At 35.5% G+C, this 13,392-nt stretch overlaps 2 protein-coding genes across 2 annotated transcripts; one reads left to right on the top strand and one right to left on the bottom strand.

Moving 5' to 3' along the window:
- The first annotated feature begins 3,896 nt into the window (after nt 1-3,896).
- On the top strand, nt 3,897-6,481 carry LOC113071156 (ultraviolet-sensitive opsin-like). The gene is made up of 5 exons (XM_026244522.1): nt 3,897-4,293; nt 5,175-5,343; nt 5,428-5,593; nt 5,853-6,092; nt 6,175-6,481. The coding sequence occupies exons 1-5, from the start codon at nt 3,954-3,956 to the stop codon at nt 6,268-6,270; spliced, it is 1,011 nt and encodes a 336-aa protein (XP_026100307.1). The 5' UTR covers nt 3,897-3,953; the 3' UTR covers nt 6,271-6,481.
- Nucleotides 6,482-8,770: 2,289 nt separating this feature from the next.
- On the bottom strand, nt 8,771-13,045 carry LOC113071155 (calumenin-A-like). The gene is made up of 7 exons (XM_026244521.1): nt 12,899-13,045; nt 10,760-10,996; nt 10,391-10,584; nt 9,788-9,954; nt 9,306-9,366; nt 8,969-9,168; nt 8,771-8,875 (listed from the first exon to the last, which is right to left on the bottom strand). Exons 2-7 carry the CDS (start codon nt 10,984-10,986, stop codon nt 8,771-8,773), a joined length of 954 nt encoding a protein of 317 aa, XP_026100306.1. The 5' UTR covers nt 10,987-10,996; nt 12,899-13,045.
- Nucleotides 13,046-13,392: the final 347 nt, after the last annotated feature.

Here is a 13,392-nt window from a genome sequence, read left to right as displayed (position 1 = left end):
TTATAGTGTGTGATTAATAAATATCCTACCTCACATATTTAGATTTTGGGCGTCTGGTCACTTATATATTATATCAGAATATAATATGTAACTGTATGCCTATTATGAATATTAAAATACGCTGAACCATGTGTCCTGTATCATAGCTGCACGAATGACCTTTGCAGCAAAAAAACCCGCGTCAAAATCAGTTAGGTATTCAGTGAGATATGATTAATTTAATGCGCTAACAGCTCATTGCACCTGGCAAACAAGTTACACTGAGTGGAGCTGGCGACCGGTCCAAGATGGCGGCTCCACGGCTCGTTCGTGCCAATAGGCAGTAGCGTTCGATGGGGCGTCTACCTATATATGTCTATGGTCCTGAATGTTGATTCACAAAAAAGAACTGGCTAGTAAAATTCGTTCGTGTATTTCGGATGTAATGTAATGTGTCTGAAATATAATATAAATCATATAAACAAATATCATAAGAAAGAGATCATCTTTTGTTTTTCAAACAAGTCTCAACCGCTTCAGTGTTTTTCGAATATCTCCCTCTTTCATCTCTATTTCATCTTCTTGCACATGATTCTCTCACACAAAGACATAACAGACTTAAAAAAAAAAAAAAAATATCCATGCAACAATTTTCTATATAGATGGCTTTAATACACACACATGTGTGTTTAAGTTTTTAACAACAAAAATCCAAACATTTTTTTACACACGTTCAGTGAATTTAAATTTCAATCATTGATATGAAGTTGATAACGATGCATTACGTAGTTAATCTCTGTAATTTCCAGAATGTCCATGACCATCCTGTAACCCAGGTCGTATCATACCCATGCAACTCAGATACATAGCTTGGTTACAATACAACCCCGGGTCAATGGATGGCTTCTGACTTTCGTGAAGGGAAGAAATAGATCATTCAACACAGTGTACAAAATATCTGACACAAACATAAGTGCAGTCTTGTTTCAAATTTGACAAAGAAGCACATTTTAATTTATCAATAACTTCAAGGTAAAAAAATACAAAACACTTAATATAAATAATTGTCAAACTTGCCGGTTATTCATATATTGTTAAATTTGTGTATGAATTAAAAATGTTAACATAATCCATTATCCATCTAAACAGAAAACATATTTCTACCAAAAAGTTCAAATTAAAGACCATCAAACAGCCAATTAAACAGAACTGCAAAATTGCAAACAAAGAACAAAGAGACATTACTTAGCATAAGCAAAACATTAATTGTCAGGTTATGATAAATCATTATTAACCAAATTCACTCTGTAATAAGTTTCTAACCCATAAAATAATACTTACCTGCCAAAACCAAAGTAAAAAAATGAGAGATAGAGGAAGGGAAGATTCGAGAAACGAATGAGAATGAGAAACGAAGAAAGCGAAATGAGGTGTATAAAAAGAGGCCGGATGTATAGGATTTACAGTTTAACACTCTTTATCTCTCTCCAGATTATCAAAATTGACCCACAATCTAAGTCTTAGCTAACAAGATAAACTGACAGTTTGTACGTAATCCCTCTGTGACATCAATATGGTTTGTGGGGATTTTTAGCAATTGGTTTAGGTAAATCTTGTTTCCAGATTACGGATCATCCTTGTGCTTGGGGACCTTAAGAGTTTGGTTGCCTTTTGCCTGCTTATACTGCTGCTCTTGAAATGGAAGCCAAGATTTAACAAACTTGTTTGACCCAAAAAACTAGGCCATTACTTTAGGTTAGTTGGTATGTTGTGTATCCATGTGTTTTAGGAAAGGGTTTTAGTAACTCAGTGCACAGATAATTCAATGTTAGGCTTCAGAAGTTTGAAAACCTTTCAAAGCAAAGTTTCTTTAAAGCATTAGCCAATTCAGAAATATACAGTACTGATAACTTTCACATTTCTTGTCAGACAGCAAATCTGCAGGATCAAGCCAAATCTTAAAAGCTGAATCATAAAATCATTGAAAAAAAATAAAAAATACTTTTAAATAAATCAGCTATAAGCATCGATTCCAAAAATGACTCTGTCCTTTAGGCTAGGCTAATCTTTATGCTAAGGTTTAACAAGATTTGCAGGTTGTGAGATAACTCAGGACCAAACTAAGTTGACTGAGGAACGTAGTACAGTATATTATAAAACTTTTAAGTGGTAAACTTGTTTAATTTGCCAAATGATACAAATAAGTAAATAAAAAATGCTACAGAAATGTTATTCAGTGCTATTTTCCTCTGATATATGTGTTGTTTGTGGACTTACATGTAAAGTAATGCTAAAGGAGACTCGATGATGGGGCCCAACAGTTAATAACTTAAATAGTTCAGTTATCAAAACTTTAAAAATAAATTCTGTTAAATTTACGGTAAAAACCCGGAAGCTATGGTTGGCAGAATTTTTCTGTAAAAAAAATATGGTAGCAACATTTGAGGTTTTACGGTTTTAACTTAAGTTTAGATTTAAATGCCGTAATTTCATTAACTGATATAATGTTAAAAGGATACTTCACCCCAAAATTTATATTTTGTCATTAATCACTTACCCCCAAGTCGTTCCAAACCCGTAAAAGCTTTGTTCATCTTCGGAACACAATTTAAGATATTTTGGATAAAAACCGGGAGGCTTGTGACTGTCACATAGACTGCCAAGTAACTTACATTGTCAAGGTCCAGAAAAGTACTGTATGAAAGACATTGCCAGAATGGTCCATCTGCCATCAGTGGTTCAACCGTAATGTTATGAAGTGACGAAAATACTTTTTTCGTGCTACAGTGACGCGGAGAGACACAGAGGAGATGAATTGTTGAACAAGGTTGTTATTTTTGTTTGGTTTGTTTTGGTTTTTTGTTTTGTTTACAAAAAAGTATTCTCGATCGCTTCAACATTACGATTGAACCACTCACTGATGGCAGATGGACTATTCTGATGATGAAGTTCATACTTTTCTGGAACTTGACTTGGCAGTCAATGGGACAGTCACAAAGCCTCCCGGTTTTCATCCAAAATATCTTAAATTCTGAAAAAGAAAAAAAAAAAACATCACAGGGAGCTTTTAAATACAGTATTAACGTATATAGAAGGTGCACAGTGTAATTCACACAAACACTAAACACCATTATGGTAAAACACAAACTGAAAAATTGCAATAAACATTATTTTAACAACATTAGATATAAAATAAATCCCTATTGTACAAAACTGGTAAGAAAAAAACTAATAAGAAACAGTTATTAAAAAAAAACATTGAAATGTAACGCTAGGAATTCTGAGAATGTCAATTTAAGGTTATTCACTGTAAATTATACATTCCTTTTCACTTCCAAATATGGTATACTGCCGTAAAATTCTATGTGATGTCTGATATAGTTTTTGACTATTTAACAGTCTTTTACCGTTAAATTAACGGTAATTTTTTACAGTGTATATTTTGACTAGTTCGCTTTTGCTGCACGTCAGTTCAAAGTTTATTCAGTTTTGTTAAATTGTGTCAGCGTCGCAAAGTTAATTAATTATGATCAAATTTGACTTCTCTTCTAAAGAAAATAGCTCAGTTCAAGGTTTAGGGGTTTAATACCAGTTCAAGATATTAGTTAATATTAATGGTCTTTTAGCAGTGTCTTTCTAATCATGTTGTATCACTGTTGTTTATGCTCTAATACAATCTAAAACGTATGATATTCCACATTTGTATAGCAACACGTGTTGCCTAATCATGTGCTTAGAGATTCCATGATGGTGTTGAGCATAATTTGCATGGACAGGACAGATTATCCTGACAACATGTCCGGAAGATCACCCGGAGGATGATCTTCCTTTTCATCCCCATCTACCCCCCACTTTCACACCAGGCAAGACTCTGAGGATTATATAAAAGGCCATCCCATCCATGTTTGGTCAGCAGGCTGCTCATTGACTTCACAGAGACACCGCGCAAGAACAAGGGCACTAACGGTGCAACCATGGACGCGTGGACCTATCAATTTGGTAACCTCTCCAAAATCAGCCCCTTCGAGGGCCCACAGTACCATCTGGCCCCCAAGTGGGCTTTCTACCTGCAGGCAGCTTTCATGGGCTTTGTATTTTTCGTGGGCACACCTTTGAATGCCATCGTCCTCTTTGTTACAATGAAGTACAAGAAACTCAGACAGCCTCTCAACTACATCTTGGTGAACATCTCCCTAGGAGGCTTTATTTTCGACACTTTTTCTGTAAGCCAAGTATTCTTTTCTGCTCTTAGAGGTTATTACTTCTTCGGTTATACACTGTGTGCAATGGAAGCTGCAATGGGATCGATTGCGGGTAAGACAAAGCGTCTGTGAACTTTAAATAGCATAAACATTACTAAGGTCGGGAATTGAAAATCATCTCCAGAATTAGATACTTAAGGTTAGGAATCGGATACGCACACACCTATCAATTCCTATGTGCACATCTTTTATTTAAGCTGGTGAAAAGTGGCTGATAAAAATGTATTTGTCTTTGAATCATTAATTCAAGAGATTCATTCAAAAACACTGATTCATCCTAAAACAAGTATATCTTGAGTGAGTCATTGAATCATTCTATTTGTAAATTCCATGAGATTGTGTTTAGTCGTCTAATATTTTTTTTCTTAAGATTTGTGAGAGAACTACAACCTCCATTAAAAAAGTCCCAATTTATCCAGAATCGTGCAGCTCTATTTTGCACAAAAAACAGCTCCTAATCGAGTCCAGTTTGTATGTAGCCGGCTGATTTTTATTCATGGTATTCAGCAGCAATTAAAATTTTAGCAAAAAGAGACAGATAACTAATATGTTTGATATCTAAGTGCTTGAATTAATCTTTTTTTTTTAACCCATTGGAATCTACACTGGGAATCGGTAAGAATCGTAATCGATAAGCAGAATCTGAATTGGAATTGATAAAATTGAAACTATACTCAACCCTAGACATTACACTCTTAAAATTTAAGGTTTTAATCATTGGCATCAATGGTTCTGTGGAGAACCTGGCTGGGGCATCCAAGGAACCTTTCCATTCCATAAAATTTTATTTTTAAAATGTTCTTCACGCTGAGAAAAAATTCAAGAAGTGATCACTGAATGAGAAATCAATGGCATCTTCTATGGCATCACTGTGAAATCCCCCCTTTCGTAACCTTTAGTATGTTAATACTGGTGGTTGTCTTATTCTCACAGGACTTGTGACAGGATGGTCTCTGGCAGTTCTGGCTTTCGAGAGATACGTGGTTATCTGTAAACCTTTTGGAAGCTTCAAGTTCGGACAAAGCCAGGCATTGGGAGCCGTTGCGCTCACCTGGATCATAGGTATCGGTTGTGCCACTCCTCCATTCTGGGGATGGAGCAGGTGAAAGACATTTTCTTTGTGAAATATTTGGAAGCGTGCACTCATAATTTTAAAGATTAACTTTATTTACATTTGAATTTACAGATACATTCCAGAGGGTATTGGCACCGCCTGCGGACCTGACTGGTACACAAAAAACGAGGAGTACAATACTGAGAGCTACACTTACTTCCTATTGGTCTCCTGCTTCATGATGCCAATAATGATCATCACCTTCTCCTATTCACAACTGTTGGGGGCCCTGCGTGCTGTGAGTATCCCAAATTTTTGCCTTTATGAACCGTTATTTGTTATTATTAATATTTGATATACATAATTGCATATATGCAAGCAATATTATTTAGAAATTATATTTAAAATTGTCATGTCATGTAATATATATTCACTTCAAATTAGTTTTTTATTTTATATGACTTAGCATTTCTTAACTTTTTTGAATATGTGTGAATGCCTAATAAATCAGAAACATATTTTTCACAAACTTGAAATGTTTCAATATTTACCAATAGGTTGCAGCCCAGCAGGCCGAGTCTGCCTCCACCCAAAAGGCTGAGAAGGAAGTGTCCAGGATGGTTGTTGTGATGGTTGGATCCTTTGTCGTTTGCTATGGCCCTTATGCCATCACTGCCTTGTATTTTAGCTATGCTGAGGATTCAAACAAGGATTACCGTCTGGTGGCCATCCCTTCTTTGTTCTCAAAGAGCTCCTGCGTGTACAACCCCCTAATCTATGCCTTCATGAACAAACAGGTGAGATGGACAAAAAATATGCTTTAAATAATATCACTACACAACTAGACAAAAACCAATACTCTGCCATTTTGTGTTCCAGTTCAATGCCTGCATCATGGAGACTGTATTTGGCAAGAAGATTGATGAGAGCTCAGAGGTTTCCAGCAAGACTGAAACCTCCTCTGTGTCTGCATAAATTATTCCACAATTTTCTATTCCTATTTACAACTTGTCTGGACCTGTTTTCATGTTATCCCTTGCCCTGATTGTTCAAATCCTGCACCTTTACACCTTGTTGAGGGCTGAGGGATTCTCCATGTCCAAGAAGACACAGCCCGCTGGATGGCCAAACCAGTGGGTGATATCCTACCATCCTTTCTGTGCAGTACTGGTACACCTTCAAAATACTACTATTTTATTTTATTTATTTTTTTGTAATTGCTGTCTAATGTTACAACAATGCATTATGCATTGACGATGAAGTAGAATGTTAAATTGTTAACTTGCAACAGAAAAAAAAAAAAAGAGAATAATAATTAAAAAATAAAAATAAATAGAAATGAGACATCCTCTAGTGTGAATGGACTTACGCAAACTGAGAATGGAAATTCCCAATTTTTTTTTTTTATGCTCTTTGGCTGCATTTATAGTAGCATTTATATTCTCATCAAATGACATATCACATTGAGATCTTAAGTAAACTAAGTAACCTAAAAGCCCATACCAATCAAAACTGCTTGTTTCGTCAAAAGAGCAGAGTGTAACTAAGAGGTTTACTCTCATCTTCTCCAGAGAATTTACTAAAGCCCAGCTTTCTGGCTGGATTAGCCAAGATATATAAGATCACAAGGGAATTATCCAAGTCCATCCGCTTGTTTGCAGCTGAGGAAACGTTCACTGGAAGTTTGCTGGTAACAAATCATGAGCGACAGCTTTGGTCCAATCACTGGCTTCATGACGTTGGATCTCGAATATCTGTATCTATATTACTTCTGTACATGTTTTGTTGTAATTAGATATAAAGTGTGCATGAATTTGTACATGTGCCCGGATTTTAGAATTAATAAAGATTTATATTGTTTGATGCATTTTATTTCCTCTACCTACTAGCTTCTATTAATCAACTGAATGACAGGCAGAGTGAATGCCGAAAAAAGACAAATGACATGAAAAAAATTTCAGTCATAATTTTGTTTTATTGACAGTTTGTTGTTGCCAAGATACAGACTGTAGGTGCTGAAACAGCACCACTTGAAGGAACTCACCTGAAACCACTGGGTGCTAAAACATTTTTAATAAAAAAAATGCATTAAAAAGACAACTAATGGTCCACATTGCTATGCTCATGACATAGCAAACATATTGCAAACTTCATTTAATTGATAGTGCATGTCAAATAATGAAGCTAAAAGCAACAGACTATTCAGTAACATTTTACATTGGACCCTGCAAACCAAAATGAATCGAGCCATAAAAATTCAATGAAAGGCACGATGAGAATGTGTCTATTAAAGATCAAAATCAGGGAGTCTTTAAAAAAAAAAACATCTTAATATCAATAGATGAATGTGTGACTGAATACGCCAAGGTTGAGTTTTTTTCTAATAAATATTGAAAGAAGACCAAATATTGCCATGATCCTCTTGACCTATGGCTCTAAAATCAATGTTTGTGCCAAGACAATTACACACAGGAGAGAAATATGAGTTTCTATGTATAAAAAGTATATACATATTCACATATACATTGTGAATATATACATTTATTTTTGTTTTTATTTGTGTAAACTCAAGTCAATCTGAGAGGATTCTGTACTAATGGTATTCTACTGAGAAGGACTGTGAACAGCAGGGGAAGCTGATCATAGATCAGAAGCAACACAGCAAAACTGCCTTGATTCTAGCCCTGAATAAACTGCTTCACATTAAAAAACAAATATAAACAGTTATTGAAATGGTAATAATGCTGTACATGAACCACAATTCCAAAGACAGATAACAAATAAAATAAAGAACCTTGAAGTGTTAGTTCACCCAAAAATGAAAATTCTGTCATTAATTTCTCACTCATGTCGTCCCAAACCCGTAAGACCTTCATCATCTTCAGAACACATATTAAGATATTTTTGATGCATCCCGAGAGCTCTCTGACCCTCCCATAGACAGCAAGTGACATTAGTGGTTCAACAGTAATTTTATGAAGCTACGAGACAACTTTTTTTGTGCAAAATAAGTATATGTGTGGCGCAGCTGACACAGAACAGCATATGCCGTTTACAAATGTGAATAAAGTCATTAAATTACTTCGTAAAATTGCAGTTGAACCCCTGATGTCATATGGATTACTTTATCGACGTACTTGCTATGTTTCTGGACCTTGATTGTGGTAGGACCCTTGCTGTCTATGGGAGGGTCAGAGAGCTCTCGGATTTAATCAAAAATACCTTAATTTATGCTCTGAAGATGGGTTTGGAACATAATTAATGAGTAATTAATGACAGAATTTTCATTTTTGGCTGACTATCCCTTTAAGTAGTGTCATGAATGCATTTCCGTGTGCAAAAAGGGAAAACAATCTATCAAGTGAACTAAATCTGAGGAATTAATGTTGTTTTATGGTGAAGCAATATCAAATAAATTATATCCATTTACCAAAACAAGTTAAAAAGTAATGATCTATTATACTAGAAAAATGAATTAAAACTCATCATGTCGAACTAAAGCCTCCCCAAAGTCAGTCGCTTGACTTCCCACAAACAAATCGTACTTGTTGAGTATTTCCTCTTTGGTGAGTTTGCCATCCTGAAAGACAGTGTGACAGACAGACAGACAGACAGTTGATTTCGGTTATAACTTACAAAAAGCTGACTAAAGACGTTTTTAAGGTTGGCTCACCTTGTTCGTGTCAGACTCGTACACCAGATGCTTGGCTTCGGCTTCTGCGTGGTCGTAGTCAGCTGGCAGGATCCAGTCCATGGTCTCCTCTTTGTCCATCTTCCCATCCTTGTTCTTGTCCCTAAACTCTGCAAACTGCTCTCGCTCCGTCGCCACCCATTCTGGCTCGTCCATTTCATCCTCATGGTTGTACATGTCGCCTGATATTCAAGAACATTCAACTGATGTTAAGCTATACTAACAAACTAACATTTTGGAAAAGATTTAAAAAAAGAAATAAAAGATTTTGTAAGAGTTTTTACAATTAAAAAAAACCCTAATACTGTATTTCACTCACCAATATACTCCTCCAGCTCGATAAAACCATCACCGTTCTTATCAATATCCTCAATAGTTTCCTAACGATAAAGAAAGAGTAAAATAGGTAACAGAAAATTCAGACAAAGCCTAGTAACTATATAAAAATCTAAATGATCCAGTTATTGTCATTCATACATGAATGAAAATGCATCGTTGCACATGATAAAGGAAAATAATGTTTGTGATTTCTTTTTTTTTTTTCCCCTCATCATGAGATACTGAAGACTGGAGTAATGGCTGCTGAAAATTCAGCGTACCATCACAGGAATAAATGATATTATAAACCAGAAACAGTTATTTATAATAATATAATACTTTTTATTTTTGATCTAATAAGAGCAGACTTCTGTAAAAGAAAATCTACAGATTTCAGTTTACAGAAGTAAAACGGGATACAAACAGGTTTCACACGAACTGTAACTTGCAATAGAACCAACATAACAATAATAACAGACCCACCAACACAACAATTTCTTTCATATGTTCATACTCCTCAGGATGAAGGAAAGCAGTGAACTCTTCTTTGTCAGCGATGTGGTCTCCATTTCCATCAGCCATTTTGAAGCGCCGTTCATCTCTAGCCATCATCTGCTTGTAGTTATAGCCATCATCCGACTCAGGATCATCTAGAAAAACCCAGACAGTGCAAATGATTCAATTAGTAGAACAAATGATTATTAAAATACTTACTATTGCAGTTCTGCTTGGGGACAACAGTGGTATAAAAACTACACACTTAACCAAAAATTACAATTCTGTCATCCTATACTCACTCTCACTTTTTTCAGATCTTTCTGACTTTCTTTATTATGTGGAATGTAAAAATATATATTTTGAAGAATGTTCCAACAGTTTTTGTTCATAAAATGAAAGTCAGTGGGGTCCAAAAAAACACTGGACCCTGAGCTTTTATTATATGAACATCATTATTATTATTATTTATTTATTTTTTCAGCATAAGGAAATAAATACAGGTATGGATCAGCTTTGTGTGATTGTACATTTCAATTTTGGGAGACCAATTCTTAAACTTTGTTTTTAATAACAGACTGGATTTTGTACCGAGGTAGGTTCCATATGTGACATTCTTGTATTCGTCCCAGGAGATCATGCCATCATTATTCATGTCAAAATCCTTCCATTGTCTTTCCATATTGTCATAGATGTACTTCTTCTGAGCCTTTTTGATCCATGCTTTCAGCTCGGCCTCTGTGACAAAGCCATCCTCGTCTGCATCGATCTTATCCACAATTTTACTGAAAGGCAGCACAAAAAGAGCAAAAACATCAGAGTATAAATTAACTAGAAGAGTGGGTCTACTCTTAATCATTTATTTTATATTAAAACGACCAACTCTCAATGAAAAGTAATGATTTGCAGTTATCTTGTTGCTGTGAATCACTACTAAATTCCCTTTAACACAATCCTTACCCAAGCCTATTCTTGCTTTCCTCTGGGGTAAGGTCGTCAAACGTCTTAGCTTCGTCCTCCCCTAGGAAGGCATCGTGGTCATAGTCAAAGTTTGTGCCGTCGTCATGCTCCTTGCTGCTTAGTGGTGCATCATGGTGGACCCGGTCCTTCTTTTCTGTGGGTTTGCTGGTGGCGTAGACCACGCACAGAGCAAAGCACATCAACAGAGGCCTAATTTCGATCTTCATCACATAAGCTCTGGTGAAAGAGAGAGCAAATATTAACATATATATGCACATCAAATCCCCTTTAAACTAAAATAAATACTGATCACAGGAATATCTGATGTGGCAACGTTTAAATAATCCAACGTGCAAACATAATTTTTTTACCTGTTTGAAGGTCTGTTTGAATCAGTGAATGTAAACACTGTGTATGTTTGAGCAAAAAGTGTGACATACACTACCGTTCAACATTTAGGATTGGTAAGATTGTTTAATGATTTTGAAAGAAGTCTCTTGTGCTCATCAAAGCTGCAATTATTGGATCCAAAACACAGTGATATTGTTAAATATTAAAATAAAAATTTTCTCATTTCAAATATTTTAAATATATAATATCTAAAATATAAATATTTTAGTCTTTTATTCAAGTGATGTCAAAGTTGAAATAACAGCAGCCATTACTTTAGTCTTCAGTGTCACATGATCCTTCAGAAATCATTCTAAGATGCTGATCAGCTTCTCATAATATTTAGTATTATTATCAATGTTGAAAATAGTTCAGTATTGTGTGGAAACCAGGATTCAGCGATGAATACAAGGAAGAAACATTCATAAAAAAAAAAAAATAGAAACCTTCTACAACGTCATAAATGTCTTACTGTCACTATAGGCCAATTCAATATGTGACCCTGGACCACAGTCGCTGGGGTGTATTTTTAGTAATAGCAAAAAACAAAAACAAAGCTTGTATGCGTCAAAATTAATGATTTTTCTTTTATGACAAAAATCATTAGGATATTAAGTAAAGATCATGTTTCATGGAGATATTTAGTAAATTTCCCACTGTAAATATATTAAAACTTAATTTTTGACTAGTAATATGCATTGCTAAGAATTCATTTGGACAACTTCAAAGACGATTTTCTCAGTATTTAGATGTTTTTGCACCCTCAGATTCCAGATTTTCAAATAGTTGTATCTCGGCCAAATGTTGTCCGATCCTATTAAACCATACATCAATGGGTTGCTTCTTTTTTTCAGCTTTCAGATGATGTATACATCTAAATTTAGAAAAACTGACACTACACAAATGATCACATATGTCCTTACTGAATAAAATGAGGTGTGTAAAAAATAAATATATAAAAAATACTGATCCCAGACTTTTGTACGACAGTGTAAATGTGTGTAATGAGGGAAAGATCACAATCCTGACTGGCGAAATACCAGAAAGAATCTTTGACAGGAAACACTGTCGACTAAAATGTGTTTCCAGAGAATGGGGGAAAAAATAAAGGGCAACTAAAAAAAGTGAAAATGACAAGTAGTACAGCCAAGACAAGCATCCAAAACCCACTAACAAAATTAGCACAAAACAATATAATTACAGAATTTCAGACTCAATCAGTAATTAGTCACACCAGAAATAAATCACAATTATATATACACAGCTTCATTAAGACTTACAGAATAAGAAGCAGTTAAGATGTTCTTGTCTTTCAAAGAAACTTAGCTTTTTTAATACTTATTAGCTAAAAATTATAACAGACATGATACAGATAATCTAAGCAGCACAAACCCAGGCAAAAAGTGACCTTACAGCACATTTAAGATGAGATAGTCACCATTCACTTTTATAGGGTGAAATAATAAGACGCAATGAAAGTGAATGGTGACTGGGGCTGTCAGTCTTCTAACGTTATAGTTTTACTTTCCACATATGAAATGAAGTCATAGACATTTATAACAACATTGGGGTAAGCAAATAATGACAAAAATTTACTATTTTGCTAAACTATCCCTTTAACGTTCAAATTACTAACGTTATCTTTAAGCGGCATTATAAGGTTACACGGTCAGTAAGCAGTGGTCAATGACATCACTAAATAACAAACAGGCAAAAGCGTATCAAAGCGTGTATAAAATACAAACATACCTAGATCCAATACGAGGCCGAGAATCCCAGACACAAAACAGGGTCTTTGGTTTACTCTGCACACCCCTGTGCTGCCACACCGTTTTTTGGACTAGCGATCCAATCACAGCGCAAACAGTGGATTCCGTTCGCTGCCATTGGGCCACTTCAGCACAGCAAACCCCGGATGTCATGGAAACCGTTGTTTTAAAATGCGCAGCACTCATCGCGCTCTCTTTTGATTGGCTACAGCGCATCGGGAAACCAATCAGCGCTCGAGGCTTGACAATCGGTTAATGCATCGCTCGAGACCGTTGTGCATCCAGTGGACTGTGCTATTGGGTACGTATTGCCACGTCCCCAAATTTGAGAGACCCTCAAATTCTCGAGGAAAGGTGCCTGCCATCCTTGTGCTGAACATTATTTGTAGAAGTGATGAATGGCGTATCAGCATCGAATTTTAATGATTGGATTACCTTGATTTAACTGATCTAGTCTAGCTATTTTCAGCCATT

Source organism: Carassius auratus, unplaced genomic scaffold (assembly GCF_003368295.1).
Source record: "Carassius auratus strain Wakin unplaced genomic scaffold, ASM336829v1 scaf_tig00006185, whole genome shotgun sequence".
Classification (NCBI taxonomy): domain Eukaryota; kingdom Metazoa; phylum Chordata; class Actinopteri; order Cypriniformes; family Cyprinidae; genus Carassius; species Carassius auratus.
This window is presented reverse-complemented; position numbering and strand designations above follow the sequence as displayed.

Coding starts and splice junctions, on each gene's coding strand:
- LOC113071156 (XM_026244522.1), top strand. CDS start 3,954: ATGGACGCGTGGACCTATCAATTTGGTAACCTCTCCAAAATCAGCCCC. Junction 4,294..5,174: donor TGCAATGGGATCGATTGCGG/GTAAGACAAAGC, acceptor TTATTCTCACAG/GACTTGTGACAGGATGGTCT. Junction 5,594..5,852: donor TGTTGGGGGCCCTGCGTGCT/GTGAGTATCCCA, acceptor ATTTACCAATAG/GTTGCAGCCCAGCAGGCCGA.
- LOC113071155 (XM_026244521.1), bottom strand. CDS start 10,986: ATGAAGATCGAAATTAGGCCTCTGTTGATGTGCTTTGCTCTGTGCGTG. Junction 10,585..10,759: donor GAAAGCAAGAATAGGCTTGG/GTAAGGATTGTG, acceptor GCTGCCTTTCAG/TAAAATTGTGGATAAGATCG. Junction 9,367..9,787: donor TGAAAGAAATTGTTGTGTTG/GTGGGTCTGTTA, acceptor CTTTATCGTTAG/GAAACTATTGAGGATATTGA.